General features: G+C 40.2%; 1 protein-coding gene across 7 annotated transcripts in view; it reads right to left on the bottom strand.

Annotated features, from left to right (window-relative positions):
- Nucleotides 1-22,157, bottom strand: part of MTA3 (metastasis associated 1 family member 3) — a 215,477-nt gene that overhangs the window by 60,659 nt on the left and 132,661 nt on the right. For 3 of the 7 annotated variants that reach the window (XM_089529184.1, XM_089529185.1, XM_089529188.1), the window contains one exon: nucleotides 16,428-16,455. The exons of 2 other annotated variants lie outside the window; for them this stretch is intronic. In XM_089529184.1, coding sequence (XP_089385310.1) covers nucleotides 16,428-16,455 — 28 coding nt within the window. Of the gene's footprint in view, nucleotides 1-16,427; nucleotides 16,456-19,297; nucleotides 20,996-22,157 lie in introns of those variants that run through there. 2 more of the 7 variants (XM_089529187.1, XM_089529186.1) reach the window with 2 other exon arrangements.

Raw genomic sequence — 22,157 nt, forward strand, 5'->3', positions numbered from 1 at the left:
ACATGGCCATTCTAAGAGATACGTGACAAAACACCTCTGGTTGCGGGCACTAAAAATGAGTAAACTATACCCTTCCCTTTACTCTGTAATCTAAAAAGTTCAAGGCTTTTAACAAGAGTTAGCACTGGCTAGTACTTGAATGGGGCACCTCCAATGAATGCCAGGTGCTGTTGGCTATATTTCAGAGAAATGAACTGGGAAAACCCCCTCTGAGTAGTCCTTGCCTAAGAAAACCCTATGAAATTAATGGGGTCACCATAAGTCAACAGGTGACTTGAAGTCTCTCTCACATACATATACATTTGCATGCATGCATGTATTTTGTTACATTTTTATTCCATCCTCCCTCCATCAAACACAACTGATGTTAAGCATTTGCTTTTTAACAGCTTTGGAAGCTAAAAGTAAAAGCAGAATAATGGATGGGAACGAGATACTACTATGAGCAGTATATATGGGCATCTCCCCACCCTTCCAGCCACTGTGGACTGGCCTTGCCATACCGTGCAGATTTTTCACATGCCTTAAGCTGAATCTCGAAAGGCCTTATTCCTCCTGTATGAGGTGAGATTGATCAAGAGCTGTATATGTGGATGTCATAAATAACTGTTGGCCAACATCCACAGGTAGGTAGGTAGGTAGCATACACATAAGCACATGAATACACACACACACACATATATCACTACTTCATTTCAACCTATAGAGTTTGAACCAAAATTAGTGAGAAAAGGAGGGATGCATTGCTTATGCATGTAACTTTATATGTGACTCTTCAAAAAGCAAAAAGGTGCACATTATTCATGCCTGTCTTCCCTGTAATGCTCTGCTATTACTATTTTCCCCCAAAAAGCCAAACATACTCACTGAACAAAGTATGTCTCCTCTTCCATCCACAGTCAGATATAACACTGAAATGTACTTAACATAAAAGAACAAGTAGAACTTTTCGCTTGCAGCAAGAGTATTTATCTACCTCTTTCTACCAAATTATTTTGTAATGTTTAGTAATGCAGCTATTGAAGTTGTATTGTAGTAGAGCTAGCACAACTTGATATGCACACTCAACTAAACTGTGATTTAGGACAATGGAATGTTACTCAGCCTACATTTTCCAAACCTATAAAGGTTAGTGCAGGGGTTCCCAACCTGGGGGTTGTGACCCCTTCTTGGGGGTCACCAGGTTGGGATTCCCCCTGCCTCCCCCTCCTCCCTTTTTCCCTGCAGGTGCCGGTGCTAACACTGGCAACTGCAAGGAGAAAGGGCTGGGGTCGCCTCCTCCCCTTCCTCTCCAAAGTCACCTGGGAGGAGAAGGCGAAAGGGCCGAGGTCGCCTCCTCCCCTTCCCTTTTCCTCGCGGGTGCCATCGAAGGCACCCAGGAGGAGAAGGCGAAAGGGACGGGACTGCAAGCCCCAGCGGCCTTTGAGACCGGAAGCCCTGCCCCTTCTTCCCCGGTGGCCTCCCTGATTAGTTGGGAGGCTGGGAAGGGGCGGGACATCCGGCCACAAAGCCCGCTGGGGCTTGTAGACAGTCGAAGGTCCCGCCCCTTCCTCGCCTCCCAACCAATGAAGGAGATCGTGGGCAGGACTTTCGCCCGGAATGGGGGTCACGGCCCAACAAAGGTTGGGAACTGCTGGGTTAGTGAGAGGTAGACTGGGTAAATTCATACAATATACAGTGTGTGAATCAGAATCCTAAAATTATAGAATCCTAGATCTGGAATAGACCACAAGGGCCATCTAAACCCAACCTCCTGATATGTGAGAATACACAGCTAAAGCATCCCTGAAAGATGCCCATGCAACATCTGCTTAAAGACTTCCAAAGATGGAGAGTCCACCGCCACCCCCCGAGGAAGTCTATTCCACTGTCAAACAGCTCTTACAATAAACAGTTCTTTCTCATGTTTAGGTGGAATCTCTTTTCTTGTAACTAAGGCCTGGAACCGATAAGCCAAATGCGCCATGCTGGCACTGATTTTAGAATTAGAGACCGCGCACCAACCACACAGTCTCTAACCCTAGCATGGTGTGGCAGCGTAGTAATGGCGGCAGCCTATCCACATGGGCACCACCATTTTGATGTAAGAGACGCACAGCCTTTGCATGTTGCTGTGAGTTACTTATGTAATGAGTGCACTGTTGGCGCACTCGTTATGTACGCCCGGTGGCACAACCCCCCTCCCGGGTTTTCTGGGTTCTTTTTACTCCAGATGGACGCCGTGCGGTCTGGTGGCTGCAGCATCCCTCAAGAGGGAAAAAAGCTGTTGGCAGGCTGCCCTTTTGGGGTGGTCTGTCCTACGCCTAAATAGCTACCATGTCACCTCTCAGATATCTCTTCTCAAAGCTGAACACACCCAGCTCCATAGGTTATTCCTCATAAGACTTGGTTTGCAGACCTTTGATCCAGAATGAAACCAGAATGAAACATCATGTTCAGGGTGGTAAGGTTACATGTACTTTTCAAAATTTTGCAATCTGGTTCTCAGTGCAAATGCAGAAACATGTGTATGTGTGTATACAGTACATATATACACATATACAATAAAACTGCATATAAATGCAAATATAAAGGAAAATGTGCATAATGCATTTAATAATGAAAAAATCACCTGCAAACATTTGCACTCTAGAAAAAAAGAAGTATCTATCAAAATGGACTTACCAGGAGAGAAGCACACAAAAATCTGTGTAAATTTGCACGTGGCCTTTTTCTTGCCAATTTGCAAACTGATATGCAAGTAAGCCAAAGATGAATTTATGACCAGAAAAATGATAAACTGAATGAAATCAACATTGACATGGTCACCCACCCAGAACACCCAATCTGTGACTTAGATCTATGCAATCAATGCTGTTTCTTTATGCTACACCAATGTATTTCTTGTGATCTCAGCAGTGGTGCGCATGAGCATCAAATATTTCCAACTCCACCAAAAAGACAAAATATGAAAGTTTCATTATAATGTCACATAACTGGTTAAAGGGTATCAATGCATATTTTAAATGATGCATTATTTAAATAGAAATGCAACACATTTCACCACCACAGTGTGGAAGACTGAGTAGACAACCTGTATGCCTTCTGCCCAGGTGCTTACTCCTGATGGGCAACTTTAAGGCTCCTCCTTTTCCTACTTACATCTCTTAATTGTCACACCAGATTTGTACTAGCAGCCAGCACTTCCAGTGGAAGATCCTTCGACAGCCTTTCAAACTGTCATCTGTAAAGCAGGATAGATGGCAACCCTACCTGCATTCAGTATGTTATTTGTCATGCATTTTAGAAAACTTGAAAAATGTTTGTCACTTGAGTGACAAGAAAGAAACCAAAAAAGTAAAGCTCTAGCCAATTTTCTCTAAAAATATTTGTTTTGCCTTAAACACAATGGAAGGACAAACTGGATGTAGCCATCCTTAAGATTCAATTTCCTGTGCCTTTCTTTTTCACTCTATATATTTTTATTTAAAATAAGGATTTTTCATGGTTCCTAAATGAATTTAATATGCTTAAAGAGATAAGTCATGCAGTATTGCTATGTGAGAACATTTTTTTAAAGTAAGGATACTTTATGGTGCCTAAATGAAGTTAATATGCTTTAAAAAAGATAACATCATTTAGTATTGTTATGAGAGAACACCTTTATGGCATCTAAGCAAACTTAATATTATCCCCTTTAAAGGGGATAATATCATTTATTGCTGTTATGCAAGATCATCTTTTTAAAAGGAAAATATGGAAAATCCCTAGACTGCTTTGAAAGAGCACAATCCAAATTAAATCCAATTTCAGCTTCAACTAAAGCAAACCAAGTAAAATCAATGGGAGTTACATTGGTGTTATTTAACAAGTTCCAGTCATTCAGTTGATCTGTTTTAGGTGAGACAAAAATGGATTTAGCCAGAATGTGAACAGCTGGAAATCTCTAATGAAACCAGAGCTTAGAAGTAAGATGCTACAAATCATTGTAATTTGTTTCTTTTTCAATGACAAGCATGGAACTACATAATATTGTGATTGTAACAGAAGGAAAGGCAGCTTACACTCTTTTGCAGTGAAAATGTAATTTTTTTTTTGTTGTTTTTATTCTTACATAATGCTACTTGTACTGGGTGTAGCTCTTCACTGCAGGCAATCTTTGTCTTTTTCTTTGTCTCCTTTCTTTCCTTCCTTCCTCTTTGTCTAAGGATGACAAGGACTGAATCTGCAAGATGCATACAAAGCAAGTGTCCCTCCCCAAACGAATGAACCTATGGAAATACATTCCTCTCTTGGCATTTCCAGGTGAAGTACTCTCCTTGCTCACTCTACAAACTGCCTATGCCTCCTGAACAGTTTGAAGTGGGCAGACCTTCCACTGAATTGTAAAGGAAGTAGGCAAATACCAAGCCAGGAAAAAAAATTCCTACAGCATGGTCTGAAGGCAAATTATTCAATAGCTTGTTCTCATAAAGCGAAGCCACTTGAGAACCCTACCATATATGGTTTTTTGAGTCACATCATGGAAGAAAGGCAGGATGTAATTGTTAACATCTGAAGAAAGGGATGTGTTGCATTTTTTAACCATTTTAATGGCTTTTAAATGTGATTCTTGTTTATTATTTTTCAGCTTTTGAATGATCCATTGTTTTGATCATATAGGCTGGAATCCTGTATTAACCTAAAAGCCAGACAGGAGCACAATAGTACCTTCTTGTTTGTATTGCCCAGCAAGTAGCATACTGAGGCATATTCCCTCTGATACTGAAAGCAATGTATTGATTCATCACTGATAGCATCATCCTCCATAAAGCTGCCCAACTAGTTCTTCAGGTTGTCCTAGCTGGTGTTAACCATTGTCTCATGGTAGCGAATTCCACAGGTTAACTATGTGCTGAAGAAGTTCATTTGTTTTAGGAAGCTGACTTACACCAAGTGAGACTATTGGTTTAAGCAGCTCATTACTGTCTACACTCCCTGAAACTGGTGCATTCCCTGTGCAAAATCTGTTCTTTACCAATTCCAGATCCAGCATTATTCCATAAAATAAAAAGTTTATTGGGATTTCTTTTAGGATTGTGTATTAAATGAAAGCATAACACTCCAAGTTCCAAAGATGCTATTTCGTCTGGGAAGAAACTAAAAACTTGAACCAGTTTCATGACTTCTTGTTGCAACAACTTCCCAACTAACCCTTTATTGTTCCTCTGTTTGTTCACAACCATAAAGAGTGCTTTGAGCACAGATTTTATATGTGCTGGAATTGAGCTGGGAGTCTTTAAAAAATTCCTGTGAGGCATTATCTCTCCCAGTAGGAAACTCTTAGGAATGAGAGTTCGAGTGATTTACAAAATTTATGATTTTCAAGAAGAAATGCCCAAGGGAGCAGGAACATAACTAAATATTGCAAGAGACTGCTGCAAATAGATTAGATGTTGCTTTGCCATTCTCAGCGGAGCTCTTCTCTCTGCCTGATAATCTTCTGCAGATACATCATCAATATGTATGCAGGGAAATTACTATTTGTGAACTAAAAATGTATTTTTTTTTCAAAGAATTCCTATTGTTATTTCAGGAATTTCATAGTGGCTTACTTATTTTTAAAAATATATACAGGTTGAGTCTCCCTTATCTGAAATGCTTGGGATCAGAGGTGGTTTGGATTCTGGATTTTTTTGGATTTTGGAATACCTGTATTTGCATACAAATGATATATCTTGGAGATGAGACTCAAGTCTAAACACAGAATTCATTTATGATATTCAAGAAGTGTGTACTCCTTATACACATAGTCTGAAAGTAATGTTATACAATAGTTTAACTAATCTTGTTCATGAAACAAAGTTTGTGTACAGAAAACAAAGTTGTCACTATCCCAGCCATCCATGAAACAAGTTTGGGTTTTTGGAATATTTCAGATTTTGGAATTCCAGATAAGAAAGACTCAACCTGTATACACTTTTTAAAAGGAGCATCTTTAACTCAAGAGTGCATTTCATCAGTTATGGCCAATGCAGCAACTATAATCTCTCCTAGACATGTACAACCTGGGCATTATAATTCATCCAGTGGTAGCAAGTCTAATTTAGACTGCCTGGAGTCAGACTACTCCTGGAGAGCCAGACATAAATTCCAGACTTGGCCAGGAAGTTCCTGTGAGTCCATCACTATCCTTCAGAATATCCTGCCTCATTATTAAACTATGTATGTGTATGTGGGATGTGTGCGCGCCACCATGTCCCATTCTTTAACCCGGGCTGTTTCTTATCTATATGAAGTCACTGGAAGAAGCCACCAGAAAATTTGGTGTCACCACCATGCTGATCTGCTTCTCCCTGTCATTGGAGTCAAGGCAGGTATTAGACCCATAGCTGCAGGTGGGCCAATAAATTGAAATTCAATCCTGAAAAGGTGGAAGTTCTGTGGACTGGTGGTTCCCAGTTATGATATTTGAGTAAATGACCTGCTATGGATAACAGTGAACTACAATGAGATACAACCCCTCTAGCCTCTAAAGATGTCAAAAAAGACCAAAAATGGACTATGTGAGCACTGGGGGAAAGAAGCAGAGCTGGGACAGAAAGGAGGCAAGCTTCTGAGAAGGCTGCTTTTCCCTGTGCTACATCCATCCATACAGTCCACTAATATTTTTGTTCATAGTTGTAAACAGAAGTTTTATAACCAAAGAAGACATAGGATAGAAAGGGTAAAAAACCTTACATCTACGAGTGAAATAATACCATACCATATACTGTACCACAAAAGAAATATGAACTATGAACACAAACTATGAAGCATATCACAAATATGATTATTTATGCATAAGACTATGATGCAAATTATTATTATTGCTACTGTTGACCAGATTTTTAATCCCTGCCAAGGAAAAACATGCACACACCAACACCACTATGCACCATGAGGATAGTGTCCTTAGGGCAAGGAGCGTTGTTGGCTTTGCACCACATATAATATTTTGTGTCAAAGCCAAAAACATCAATGTTGGTCTTATCAGACCAAAGAAACTTTTCCACATGGAAACTAGAAATACTAAATTCTCCTTTTTGTAGATGATTCCGATTTCTTATGCTCATCTAAGTTTACATAAGATTGTTGGAACAGTTTAGTTTCTACTGTCGAAATGAGTTCCTTTCTATTAACTACCAAAAAACAAAAATTATGATATATGGCAAATCTAAACAACAACAGCAGCAGCAGCAAAGCTATTATTATTATTATTATTATTATTATTATTATTATTATTATTATTATTATTATCTATATCCCACCTCTCCCTACGGATTGAAAAAGTTACTTGGTCAATTGCCAGAAATACACTTGAGCAAATATCTTTCTTTAAGTACCTTGGGGTAGTTTTTCAGTGGACTGGTGCATGGTCCAAAAAAGTTCAATCAAGTGTTCTGTTAGCCACTAGAAAATTGTTGTTGTTATGTGTGCCTTTATGGTGCTCCTAAAGTAAACCTACCACAGAGGTTTCTTGGAAAGAGGGGGTTTGCCATTGCCTGAGAGAGTGCAATTTGCCCAAGGTCACCCAGTGGGTTTTATGGCTGAGCTGGAGATGGGAACCATGGTCTCCAGAGTCCTAGTCCAACACTAACACCACTACTCCACACTGGCTTGCCACTAAACTTTAAATAGACTATTACAGTTTTACTGCACAAAAAAATTCAAACCATTTCAGAACTGTGTAGGATTAGAGTTATCCCAAAACTTCTATATAGGGCTTCTGTTTGGGCCGTGGCTAATCTAGACTCATTGGAAAGAGTAATTCTTGTATCCACCTAATTAGAATTACTTCATGCAGATCTGTGTTGAATGACTATTGATGCTGAAAGCTTTAGATTAAGTCTGCTTTTTTATTGGAGGGGGGGCAGGTGGCTAAAATTTATTTTTAAGCAGGATTCAGAATTTTTCTTGTAGCTATACAAAGACATGGGCCAAAAATCATGCAAGAAAAAAAATGCAGTTTGCTACCATGAATTTGAGATTTTCTATTAGCTCAAGGACATGATAGAGCTAAACTAATCTTATTGCTGAGGCTCAAGGATATAGAGCTGCATTCTCAGATAGCTGGGATTAAGGCTGCATCTGTGTTGCAGAATTAATGCAGTTTGACATGACTTTAACTGCCGTGGCTCTATGCTATGGAATTCTGGGATTTGTAGTTTTGTGAGATGTTTAGCTTTCTCCGTTAGGGAGCTCCTGCTACCACAACAAACTATATCTGCAGTGTGGTAGCAGCTTAAAACTTGTCAATCTAGTAGTTTGTATGCCTCTTTCATTGCTATATTTATCACTTCCAAGGTGCCTGTTGGATTTGCCAAATATCAAGATGAGAATAACATTTACTCAGGCAAGATTAAATGTTCTCCCTTTGACAAAAGAAGACAGCTGAGTGGGATAGCATATGCAGCTGTGATTCTCTATCTGTTGAAGATATTGCTTACATGTTCTGAGGTTGTTCCAGCTAAAGTTATCGTAGAAATACATCCACTGTTAAAATCAATGATGGGAAGGTCATATTCTCTGATACTTTACTTTCTGCTGCCTAATGCTGGTAAATATGTATCTTTCAGAACATCCACATTTCGTGTCAGTGCTTTGGAGATGTGTAATGCAAAGCTTAAATGCTGTATAGAAAATTACCCACAATCTGATGATCCATGAGAAGAGGTTTAGAGTTTAAAATTCTATTATGTTGTAATGCAGTGGTTCTTAATATGTAGTCTGCACACCCCAGGGTCTGTGATGTCCTCACAGGGCATCCATGAAGATTTGAAGGATGCTCAGCCCACTGACTCCCCTCAGTGGAGCAACTATATGACAGGAACCAAGACAAAGTCTGTCTGGCTGGTTGGATGGCCCAATGCATTTCCTTTCAATCCACTCCAGCCAAAAGCTGGCAGGAAGAAGTTGGAGAAAAGTCTTTCCTCCCCATCAGCCTCCTCTGAGGGTAGATTGATGGGTTAGTGTAATTGTTCAGTGTAATAATAATAGTAGTAATAATAATAATAATAATAATAATTTATCATCATCAACATCATCATCAGGGTTTTATATCTTGAGTTAAGTCTTGGAATCGACAAAAGATATTTACAAAGGATCCCTGATAAACGAAAGGTTAAGAAACACTGCTGTAATTAATTATTTCTAGAGTTTTAACTGTGTATAATGACAAATTGCAAAAATACAATAAACATCTGCTCTGTTTTTCCCCACAGGCTTTTTGTGTCTCCCATGTGACTTTTTAAAAAAAAAAAATCAAAAAGCCTTTAATATCAGTTTGTTTCAGCAATAGCTTTCTTCTCATTAGTCTTCCACAAAGTCATGCATGGTGGAGCATCCACATGATAGTTATCCCATGGATGGTTTCTCCTTTTTCAACTGCAGATCTCTCCGGTTCCTTCAGAGCTACCATTGCCTTCTTAAGGGCAAAAGAGATCAGTGGAAGGCACAGCTTGAAGCCCTGCCCCCTTCTGAATCCTCAGCAACTGCACGCTGTGGCCCCAATCCACCCTGAAGCTGCCCCCCAAAAGGGTGGCAAATAGCCGTTCCTTTTTCAGGCAGCAAAAAGTCAGCTTTTCTGCCCATGCCATGGCTTGGAAGCCATCTTCATGATGTTCCAGCAGCATGTGGCATGTAAACATAACACTGCCCCAATGTAAATGACCAAGCGGCTTCCAGGCAGCTTGGAAGCATGTGACATGTAAACTGTCTTGTCCAGGTGGTTGCCAAGGCCAACCATGTACTGTATTGGCAATGGTGCCCTGTCCTCCTTGAATCTACCACTGCCACTGCTGCCCTGCCAGCCACAAAAGGAGCTCCCTGTCAGAAGAACCTTTTTGGTGACATCACTTCTGGTGAGGTCAGAGTAGGGTGCCCAACCATGTGATCAATTAGGAGGGATTACCCCATGCTCATGCGGCTGGGCACCCCGTTCTGACACCAAGCAAGTGACATGCTGACAGTAGGGTTCTGCAAGGAGGGTGTTTGCCAGGGAAGTTGCCATCAACAGTGGACCTGAGGAGACAGGAATCTTCCTTCCTTCCTTCCTTCCTTCCTTCCTTCCTTCCTTGCAACAAGTGACAAGGCTCAGAGCAAATGGCAATTGGCACTGGCCCTTTGTTTATAAAATGACAGTGTTTGCTAGCCAGATCCAGCTGTCCACACTCAGCAACAGCCAACAAAATGCCACATCCAAAAGTATTGGATTCACCACTGAACTGGCCTTGATTTGTGTTAACAGACTGTAGCAGATATAGAGTGGGTCTGGCATTTTTGGCCACTGTAGACAAGCCCTAAGTTAATGACTACTTTCCTAGCAAAGAAGTATATCCAGTTGTTGTTGTTGTTGTTGTTGTTGTTGTTGTTGTTGTTGTTATCTGCCCTCAAGTCTATCTCAACACATGGCAACCCTATGGATGAGACATCTCCAAGACCCCCTATTCTCCACTGCTCTGCTTAATTCCTGCAAGCCCAAACCTGTGTCCTCTTTAATGGAGTCCATCTATCTAGCATGCAGCCGTCCTTAATTTCTGCTTCCCTTCACCTTTCTTAGCATTATTATTTTTTCCAATAAGTCCCTTCACATGATGTGCCCAAAGTATGACAGCCTCAGTTTTGTCAACTTGGCTTCCCGGGAGATTTCCGGCTTGATCTGCCCTTATTTGTCCTTTTTGCTGTCTACAGGATCCTCAGCATACTTCTCCAGCATCACATCTCAAATGCATTGATTTTTTTCCTATCTTGTTTCTTAACTGTTCAGCTCTCACATCCATTCTTGGGTAATAGGGAATATGAACTGAGAGGGAGTTCGCCAGGCAAGTCCAGCTCCATCAGGACTAAGCCTGAAGGAAGGAGACTCCGCCCTCCACAACTGCCATCTGCCGGCCTGAGAGGGAGTTTGCCAGGCAGGTCCAGTTCCATCAGGACTAGCCTGGAAGAAAGAAGAGCCCTCCCTCCAATCCATCTGCCTTGGTCCAGGCCTCAGAGGGAGAGAAGAACCACTGGACCTCATCCCCTTTCCCTCCATCATTCCCTTCTCCTTTTGTTTCGTGTCTTTTAGATTGTAAGCCTGAGGGCAGGGAACTGTCTGATTAAAAATAATATTGTAAGCCGCCCTGAGAGCCATTAGGGCTGAAGGGCAGGATATAAATACCTCAATAAATAAATAAATAAATAAAATGATGGCTTGTATGATTCTGACTTTTGTGCTGAGTTGTATATCTTTGCAATTTAGAATCTTTCCTAGTTCTCTCATAACCACCTTCCCCATTCCTCTTCTGATATCCTGGCTGCAGTCCCTCTCCCTATCAATGTTTGATCCCAGGCATGAAAATTCTTTTACTATTTCTGTTTCCTCATTTTCTAGGTTGAATTTGTGGAGATTCTCCGTGGTCATTCTTTTTGTTTTCTTTATGTTCAACATTAAGCCTGCCTTTGCACTTTCTTTCTTGTTCTTCCTTAATAGGCATTCCAGGTCTGTGAGGTTTTCTCCTAGTACTATGGTGTCATCTGTGTATCTTAGATTGTTGATATTCCTTCCCCCTACTTCTGTGTCCAGGCCTGCTTTTCTTGTAATATGTTCTACATACAAGTTGAAGAAGTAGGGTGAAAGGATGCAGCCTTGCCTGACCCCTTTGCCAATTGAGAACCATTCTGTTTCTCCGTGTTCTGTTCTGACAGTAGCCTCTTCTCTTGAGTACAGATTCCTCATCAGGACTATCAGATGTGTTGGCACTGCCATGTCTTTAAGGGCATTTCATAGCCTTTCATGATCTGTGCAGTCGAAGGCTTTGCTATAGTCTATAACACACATGCTGATTTTTATTATTTTTATTTTTTAATTCTCTAGTGCACTTCGTTATCTATCATATGTTTGCAGTGTGGTCCCTAGTGCCTCTTCCTTTCCTGAACCCCGCTTGGACCTCTGGGATTTCTTTCTCCATGTATGAATCATAGAATTATAGAATTGTAGAGTTGGAAGAGACCACAAGGGCCATCCAGTCCAACCCCCTGCCATGAAAGAAATCCAAATTAAAGCATTCCCGACAGATGGCCATCCAGCCTCTGCTTAAAGACCTCCAAAAAAGGAGACTCCACTACACTCCGAGGGAGTTTGTTCCACTGTCGAACAGCCCTTACTGTCAGGAAGTTCCTCCTAATGTTGAGGTGGAATCTTTTTTTCTGCAGCTTGGATCCATTGTTCCTGGTCCTGTTCTCTGGAACTGCAGAAAACAAGCTTGTTCCCTCCTCAATGTGATACTTCTTCAAATATTTAAACAAGGCTATCATATCACCTCTTAATCTTCTTTTCTCCAGGCTAAACATACCCAGCTCCCTAAGTTGTTCCTCATAGGGCATGGTTTCCAGACCCTTCACCATTTTAGTCACCCTCCTTTTGACATGCTCCAGTTTCTCAATGTCCTTTTTTAATTGTGGTGCCCAGAACTGCACACAATATTCCAGGTGGGGCCTGACCAAAGCAGAATACTGTGGCACTATTACTTCTCTTGATCTAGACACTATACTTTTATTGATGCAGCCTAAAATTGCATTTGCCTTTTTAGCTGCCACATCGCACTGTTCACTCATGTTCAACTTGTGGTCTACTTGGACTCCCAGATCCCTTTCACATGTAGTCTCATTCAGCCAGGTGTCCCCCATCCTATATCTGTGCATTTTATTTTTCTGCCCTAGTTGAAGGGCAGAAAAATGCCCTGGTTGAAGTCTATGTAGCAGAATTCTGAGCATAATTTTGCTTGTGTGGGAGATCAGTGCTATGGTCCTACAGCTGCTGCAGTCTTTTGTATCTCCTTTTTTGTGGATGGGGATCCTTTCTTTATGCCACTATATCCTTTCTTTATGCCACTATAATAACCCATTTGGAGAGATGAACTAGTGAAAAGATATGTTCATTTCTTGCTCCCTATTGCCTGCTGTGTAAAATGCAAGGGGGAGTGAACCAAAAAAAGTGAACAGCTTGGTAATACTCTCAAATACCTAAAAGAACAAAAACATTATTCTTTCAGTTGTGAAATTCTAGGGCAGGAAAGTGTATTAAATAATCCCAACATTAGATCAAGTGCCAGAAGCACATTTTCCCACAGTATTTTTTTTAATGTAACATTAATTCAAATAAACTAGCTTTCACTCAAACATTGCATAGATTTTTTTTAAAGAGACACAATACAGGTTTGAAATGTTCTATTCAATTGTGTCAACTCATTATCACCTCAAACAGTGGCGTCTCAGGCTCTAGTGTCACCTGGTTTGGAGGTAGGGCTTCTGGCCCAGAAGAGGTAGGGTTCCATGAGGAGGTATGTCCCATCCTTCCTTGTTGCAGCTTTGTTTTCCATGGGAGAAATGGGCCGCGACAAGGAGCTGGGCCAGCCTCGCTCACCTCCCCCCCTCTCCTTGCTATGACCCAGTTCTCCCCTGAGGAAAAATGAGCCATGGCAAGGAGGGACGAGGGAGGCATGTGCATGTTCAGTCCACCCCTCCTCGAGTTTCCTCAGGGGAGAACCGGGTTGTGGCAAGGAGGAGTAGGGCATGCATGCTTATTCAGCCCGACTTCTTGCCATGGCCCGGTTCTCCCAATGCAAACTGAGCTGTGACAAGGAGCTGGGCCAAGCAGGCATGCCTCCCTATCCCTCCCTGATGTGACAAGGAGGTGCAGGGGAGTGTGCACACTTGTCCCACTTCCTTGCTGTGGCCTGGTTCGCCAAAGGAAAACTGAGCCACAGCACGTGGTGGGGGGAAGCAACAGGGCATCATCCCTCTATCTGAGGTGTTAACCAATGCAGTCTGCAGCCCCCCCCCCCCCAGCACTCTACCAGTGATGCTATTGGATCAGACACTGCTGGTGGTATACACATCTATCTTGAAATCTCCCTCACAACCACTCCTATCTGCTTCTGAACAGATAGGCAGGGGCACAAATAATGCAGGAGAAAACAAAGAAGGGGGGAAATTGTACAAATAGGGGTCAATTTGCATGATACTGGAATCACTCTGTCTCTCTCCCACGGAAAATAGTTTTTCTTCCTTCTCTTAAGCCCCCTCGATGTTCTGATCTACAGTTTCTTCCATTGGCCGTCCTGGCTAGTTCATCAGGGAGATGAAGTCCAAAGCAACTGGAGAACCAAAGTTTATCTGCCCTAGTTTCATAAAGTAAAACTGTAGACAAACTTTTTACTGTATCTTGATTAAAACTGGCAGTGTCAGCAGAGAAAAATGGTTTTGAGGATCCAGTCCACCTTGTATATTTACCTTTTTTTCTTCCATATCTGAATTGCTTAAAAATCCTGATGCAGTTCTCTTTTATTAGTTCAGGGGCAGAGGAGGCTCATGAATCTTTCTTCCTGCCCTATAGCTATTCAGTGATCCCTCTGAAGGTAATAGAGCATGTTATTAATGGTATAATATCATGGCATTTTAGCCCTGCTCATTTGCTACACACCCTGAAGGCAGATAGCAATAGTGGGATCCCCTCTTTATCTCAAACTAGTCCCAGACAGTTCTCTGTTTTTTCTGTGATGACTCCCATCCATCTGATACCTATCAAATATAACTAGGCATAACTGGGATGTCAATGGTTTAGGATATGTTTTGCTGTCTAAATACATACACATTCATAAACATATAAAGTAACATAGTTTTTTGTGGGTTTTTCGGGCTATGTGGCCATGTTCCAGAAAAGTTTCTACCTGACATTTTGCCAGCATCTGAGATGCCAGCCAAAGATGCTGGCGAAACGTCAGGAAGAAACTTTTCTGGAACATGGCCACATAGCCTGAAAAACCCACAAAAAACTATGGATGCCGGCCATGAAAGCCTTCAACTTTACATATAAAGTAACAAATAGGAAAGACAACTAGAAGATTAAGCATAACTATTCAATAAGACAGAAAGAAAGTTTTTTAAAAAGAATAACTCAAGTAGACCAAATCAGATGACAGTCAACAACCAACTACCCCCCATCAGAATTTTTTCATGTTCTCCTATAAACACAGAAAAATCTAGCAATAAAATGAAGAGATGCAGGAGATAATTCACTATATAACGTCTACAAGTTCACACGATTCTGCTTCATAAGCACTGCGATTGAAGAGTGTTGGTGAAATTTGTAATCGAGATTGCACAATACAGCTGTCAATATGCAAATCCAGCTCCCTTCTCACCCTCTGCATCACACCAGTTTGGAATTTGCCTTAAATGACCATTTTAAAAATATGCATAGTCATGCATTTCCAAGGTTATTTTTAAAATCCCAGTCTCAGGATCACCCAGAAGCACTGTGGCCTGTGGACCAATCTGATCAAATCTAGAGTTAATTGGCCCCCAATAGTCCAGTTTGGTTCATGATTTAAGATTTTGCTTATATAGCCTTAACCTCAGTGTCTAACTCTATTAGAGCGCAAAGAATCTTGCAGCACCTTTGAGACTAACAGAGAGAAAGAACCTGGTAGCATGAGCCTTCATAGGCTTGAGTCTGCTGCCTCAAATGCATTAAGTCTACAAATGCTCAAATCTACAAATGCTCATGTTACTAGTTTCTTTCTTTCAGTTAGTTTCAAAGGTGCTACAAGATCCCTTTGCACACTGATTTTCCAGAGTAGCAATGTTATGTCTCTGAATTCAGTTTGTTTAGATTTTCTGTGACAGATATTACATAGGTTCTTGCTCTCTTACAACATTTTTGTGTTTGTCTGAAACTTTTATCAGATTATTTTCACTTTAAAGTTGTTGGTTTTTTGACTGCAACCTGGTAGCAAAACAAAGGAATTCTAACTCCCCACCCTAGCCTTAGTACATTCCCAGTAGCCACAGCCTGTGCTTCCCAAAATACTGTGCTTGCCTAACATGGATAGGTTCAACTGAAAATTACCTCATTATTATTATCCCTACAAGCCATGTCAATAAATACAAGCTTGAGGATTCATCACATACAAGTGATGTGCAGTGGATTGACAGGTAGCCCCTGTAAATTAACCTTTATTCCCAGGTAAGTATGTACAGAACTACAGTCTTGAAAAGCTGATCTAAAGCAAAAGATGGGGAATTGTCAAAACTGTTGCTTAGATTTCACAAGCTCTGACCCATTAAATCTCTTATTTCTTGGAATAATTGCTAAATTACTTCCAATATCTTTCCTTTTTTCCACTTGTTAGATTAAAAGAGCAGCATTAAGTGGGGCTTAAAGGGGAAAAAATAAGTAGCATGAAGCAATATTATATACCCGAGAAGCCAATTATAAAGGAATAAAATACAAGAGAAATATAAATGGTTCCTGCAACACTGTGATACCACTGTGTGGTCCATCTTAAGAGAATTGCTATCATCAAAAGGTAAGCCATGAAGACTTATTAAATGAAAGACCATGTTGCGGTTTCAGTGAATATGCTCCCAGTGGAGTTGACACTTACCATGAGAAGATTTCTAACTGCTTCCGCACTGAAATGAAACAAGCATTGAGTCATTCAAGAGTCTTTCTATGGACAAATATTCTTATTGGCCCACTGAAGGAAAGTCTACAGAAACAACTGCTGGCTTTACACACCTTATTCCCATGTAGATTAAAACTGTATTGTTTTATAGAACAATGCATCTAAAAAATAAATGTGACATCAAAAAATAGTTCAGTTGTCAAGGCGGGGGGAAATTGTTCATGCATTGATTTGTTTTCTTTTACATGTGCTTACGCCAATACAACCAATAATTTTTAAAATATATCAATAGAAGGATCAACAAGTGCTTAACAATTTATGGATATATATAATTCCATGAGTGGATATGACATAGCTGGGGGAAAGGGAATGACAAACTTTTTTCATTGCACACTGCATTATGCTTGCATTCTGTACATAAAAATCTCTTCCTCCTCCCCACAGAAAACCAATATTTTATGAAACATTCAAATATATGTCAGAATTATTTTGCACACCCTCTAAATGTTGGACATATTTTCAGCAATGCTTTGGCCAATGAAGATTTTTATTGTCTCGGGTTCTATCAGACAAGTTTCCTGTCTTCTCATTTCTTCTCATCCTCATACGAAATTAAAGATAAGAAAATATAGGAAAGGAGGAAAAGATAGATAGACAGGTAGATAGACAGATATATGATATCTGCAGAGTTTGCTTAGTAACAGAAGTGTTCATTTTTCAGTATCAGGAGACCACTGTGTGAAGCTTGCAGACAAGTAGGAAACTGAGATTATGAAGAGGGTAATCTCTTGGACATCCTTGGGAACTTATTACTGTATGCACATTAGATCAAACTCTTTGTAGCTTTACATGTTTGGGAAAATATCACACCGTGTAAAGTTTCACATGTTTGGAAATATATCCCAACATATAAACTCATCAGACATTATTCTCTATCAGCTACTTAGTCTGAATCCACACTGCAGAAATAATCCAGTGTGACACCACTTTTACTGCCACGACTCAAAGCTATACAATTCTGGGAACTGTAGTTTGTTGTGGCACCAAAGCTGCTCTTACGGGTGAGTTACAGATAAGTAAATTTAGTAACTCTTTTATAATCATGATTCCTACTTAATATACTTAAGTACTGTATACTTAACTAAACAGAATATTGGCCACCATCTTCACTTTTTATTGATTCAGTTAACAGACATTACAGTCAAAAGTCATACAAATCAAATATGGTAGCATCAATAATGTCTACAAATAGAATCTGTGGACAAGATGCAATGCTGGAATCTCATTAGCTTCAATAACAGAGGATTTTGTACTGATCTGATCTCTATCATTTCCTATTTTCTATGTGCTGGTCTAATAACTATAATAATAAACTTCAAAAAGAAAGATATATTTGTGTTCAGATCATCTTCTGTGCCTATAAATGGAATCCTGGTTTACCTCCCAATTCAGTATGAAAAAACATCTTAGAAAGCTAGATTTTTTGAAAAAGAATAGAATTTGGGATGTTCAAAACATCTAGCAAATAACATTCTTTGTTTGTGCTTGATGGATTGGGGGAATTGTGAAATAATGAATAGTGAAATAATCCCCTGTTAAGATCTGTGTTTCAGATAACTAACTGTGAAACTAAACTTGGCATTAACAGTAACCAAAGTCAGCTGCTCTCTCAGCTCTTAGTGATTCATGGCTGTGGCTTCTCAGATTGAATCTATTCCTATGGTATATGGTCTTTCTCTTTTTCCACTGCCCTCAACTTTACCAAGCATTATTGTCTTTTCTAGTGAGTCCTTTCTTCTCATGATGTGGCAAAACTATGGCCTGAGACAGAAGGCCAGGAAACGCCGTCATGGGGCCGATATTAGGGTTAGGGAGCATGCAGCAACCGCACGCTCCCTAACCCTACTACGTGTGGCCACCGCCATGATAACGCAGCCCCGCTCACACGGGGAGCGTATCCATGACATGTCTTGTGCGATGCGTCCAAACGGTGTGTCACATAGGACATATCACCATGCCACAGGAGGGTTTTTATGGCGCATTACAAATGGCATGGAGAGGAGCTCTGTTTCAGAGCTACTTTTTGGCACATGCATCGTTGGCGCAGCAACCGCACAGCTGTGCCAACCATGTAAAGGAGAAAGAGGTTCCCCCCTTTCTTCTGCCCCTCTCCTCTGTAGGGCCAACGTATCCGGGGGCATGAAGCCCCAAGGACACCCCTTTTCTGGGCCATGGAGAAGCAGCATTTTGCCACTTCTCCATGGCCTGGAAAAATGCCAGATTGGGGCCGCAGGGCTGCCATTTGTCTTTTTAGAGGTCCCCAATATCTATTGAATTCTTTTTCCAACACCACAGTTCAAATGAGTTGATTTTTTTTTCCTATCAGTTTTCTTCACTCTCCAACTTTCACATTCTTACATAGGAATGGGAAATACTTTGTCATCAACAATCCTAACTTTAGTATTTAATTATGTTAAATTCTCAGAACTCAATTTTTAAATTGTAAAAATTCCCAGAATTCAATTTTTAAATGATAAAATTGAGGGATCTTTCCTAATGTTTGAATAAGATTTTTTTTTCCTCCTCCTGCAAATGACTCAGGTCATTTCTACTTCATTTGGAGAATTTTTGAAATGTAAATCAGTCTTTGATATGTAAGCTAATACCATACCTGATGTTATGAAAATATTTTCATTGACATCTGCTTTTCTATTGATTCTAGCTTTGTGCATATGAGGTGGGGTGCCTTCCTAGGTGACATTTTCTTGATTTAGCAAACTATTTAGGGTCATGTTCAATGTAAACCAAGTCATCCCTCAGTATCCACAGATTCTTATCCATGGATTCTATGCCTTAATCATATGTAGGCAGGTAGAAGATTGTAACCTAAATTGTGTTTAGCTTATGGTCTGAATTAAGTGGGCATATCTATGAGCAGTTGGTGATAAGGAACCTTAAAGAAGTTTGTTTAAGCAGAGAGCTGTTAGTCCATTCCAGTCATGCTATTCTCTATTTATTATATTTATTCTGTATGCATGGTATTTATTTTAGATGTACAGATTACTAAAATATTTAAAGGTATTACATGATTCAATCATCCAACCAGTGTCATTATTCATTTACTTTGCAGGCTACAGTTCATGCATTATGAAGCTTAAACAAAGTCAAGCTGTCATTCTGAGTCATATAGCTCCTGAAGTCCTGGCAAATGCTATATGAATTTTCTATATTCTTTAGTTATGTAAAAACCGAGAGTGGCAATTTAGCACAATGAAGCCAGTTTTAAAAATATAGTCATTTCTTGCATTAAGCTAAAAAAAGAAACTTACAATAGAACCTATATTACAGCTATTTCATGTGAGGGCAGAAAGCCTAAAATGAGCCTTTACACTATACCTGAAGTAGGAAAACACTGCTAAATTAAGACACATTATATTGGTTCATAGTTCTTTGAAGTTCTTGGCAAATATATAGAGATTAATGAGCGCCAGCAAACTTTCCTGACACAGGCAGCTTCTGAAATAATCACAGCCCAATCCTCAAAAAAATGTATTAAGCCATATCTCCTCCATCATTACCACCTTCCACCACACTCCAGTGATGAAACCAGAATTCAAAGCACTGGTTGGTAGATTCATGCACATCACTTGATTATTTATTATCAAATGGATTATATGACACTGGAAGTCTAGTAGCCAAAGTGGGGCAAATACTGCGTTTTCACTGTGCAATCTATATATGTGTTGATCTGATGTAAAGAGGAATGATCGGTATGATGGTTTAAGACTCCAGTTTCCTTGGGTTGATTGTGCCTTCTAGACAAACCAATTCATGAAGCTGGTGTGGTCCATTCTGCCATTAGCCTTCTATGCAGTGATGTACAGCTGTAGATAATGTCCACAGAGCTAGCAAGTAATATGAAATTCTCTATGTATGTGACTGGATCTATGATCACGTCACTCAACACTGTGGTCATTGGGATAATATATGTGAGGATAGGCTGATCTATGTTCTATAATGATCATACAGAGAAGAAGCACATACAAAAGAACCATCTAAACATCCATCAAAACTGGAAGTACTGTTAGGCTGGTTGCCTCAGGTAATCAAGCACTACTGCATCCACTTTTCCCATTTTTAGCAGAGGCTGGAAGGTGGTGTTCCTGCTTCTTTTTCTTCTTTCATTGCTGGGATAAGTTTTCAAGAAATCAAGAATAGGAAACAATGATAGTTGCAGCCCTGCCCTCCAAGGAGAAGGAGAAGCCTGAAGAAGGGGGGGGGGATCAATTGTGGTGGTAGCAATGCCATCACTACACCTGATTTTTGTCCTCCCTTAGTGTAGGGCCACTGTTGTCATTTCCTCTTCTTGTTTTCTTTGGTGAGGAAAAAACTATGCCACCACCATCTCATTCTCCTCCAGTTCTTCTGCTGCCTCCTCCTCTGGCCTAAGAGTTATGATGGGTGGGATGTATGGTGGTGCTTTACATTCTTAGATGGTAGGAGAACCTCTGCTTGCCAAGACAAGTATGTTCATGCTGGTCTATGGTCTATAATAATGAAACAGAAAAGTAAACACACACCCAAAGACCCTTGTAAACTGCTATACTAAATATGAAAACTGAAAAGGCTGGGCAAAGAATCTGGGTCGGGGTATTGTTCATACTAAACTAGATATCTAAATCCAAATCATAATTGAAAAAGGAAGCCAGTAGTTTGTGATGAATCAGGTTTTAAAGTAGAGAAGCAAATAATCTGCTTGTCATCGAATCCTGGCTACTTTAATTAAAAAACAAAACAAAATAGAGGACATGAGTAGCTGGAATAAAATACATCCAGATATGAATTTCTTCAGCCATCTTACATATGACTAATGTAAGCATTATTGGGGTTTCTGAAAGTTGTTAGGCTTTGAAAACACTCAGCTTTAAAAAAACTAACACATAATATTATCATGTCCATGCACAATGCAGGTAAATGTTGGGCTGCCTTTATTCACATTCTTTGTCATCTGGCTGTACTGTGTGCATTTCCCAGGTCATACCAATATGAATCAAAGCAAACAAACTCAGAACATTGACACACATATAACCAGTGGCTGGTTTGGTTTTTCCTTCAACAGATATGCAACATGTGAACAATATCTTTGCATGTAGTGCTTGGTCTGGGGTTTTCTCGATATATGCAGAGATTAGGGATGTAAGTCTTCACTCATTTGGTAATTGCACACATGAACAAAAACATTCCAAGAATGTCTCCCAAATGAGATTACAGGAGTTTAACAGGAGTTTATGTGGTTTTCTGTGATTATTTTTGTATGAAAATGGGTATGCAAAAAACCCCATAAAAACAGTGGATGAGGAGAAAACAAACAAACAAGCTTCATTTATATACCGCTTCATGCTGCCTAAGCAGTGTCTAAGCGGTTTACAACTGTAAACTAATTTGCCCCCAACAATCTGGGTACACATTTTAGTGACCTCGGAAGGATGCAAGCCTGAGTCAAGCTTGAGCCCTTTTGCTGGTCTTGAACTCGCAACCTTATGGTTTTGAGTGAGTGGCTGCAGTACAGGCATTTAACCACTGCGCCACCAGGGCTCCAGAAAGTTCTGGCTGTGTCCCTCTTGCTTGAGGGGAGAAATATATCAACACGGTTGACAATTTTTTTCAACTGTGTGCATGTTGAGAAAATGTCCTTATCAAGGAAAATCT

Source organism: Sceloporus occidentalis, unplaced genomic scaffold (genome assembly GCF_023333645.1).
Source record: "Sceloporus occidentalis isolate IW3139 unplaced genomic scaffold, rSceOcc1.0.p SCAF_6, whole genome shotgun sequence".
Lineage (NCBI taxonomy): Eukaryota > Metazoa > Chordata > Lepidosauria > Squamata > Phrynosomatidae > Sceloporus > Sceloporus occidentalis.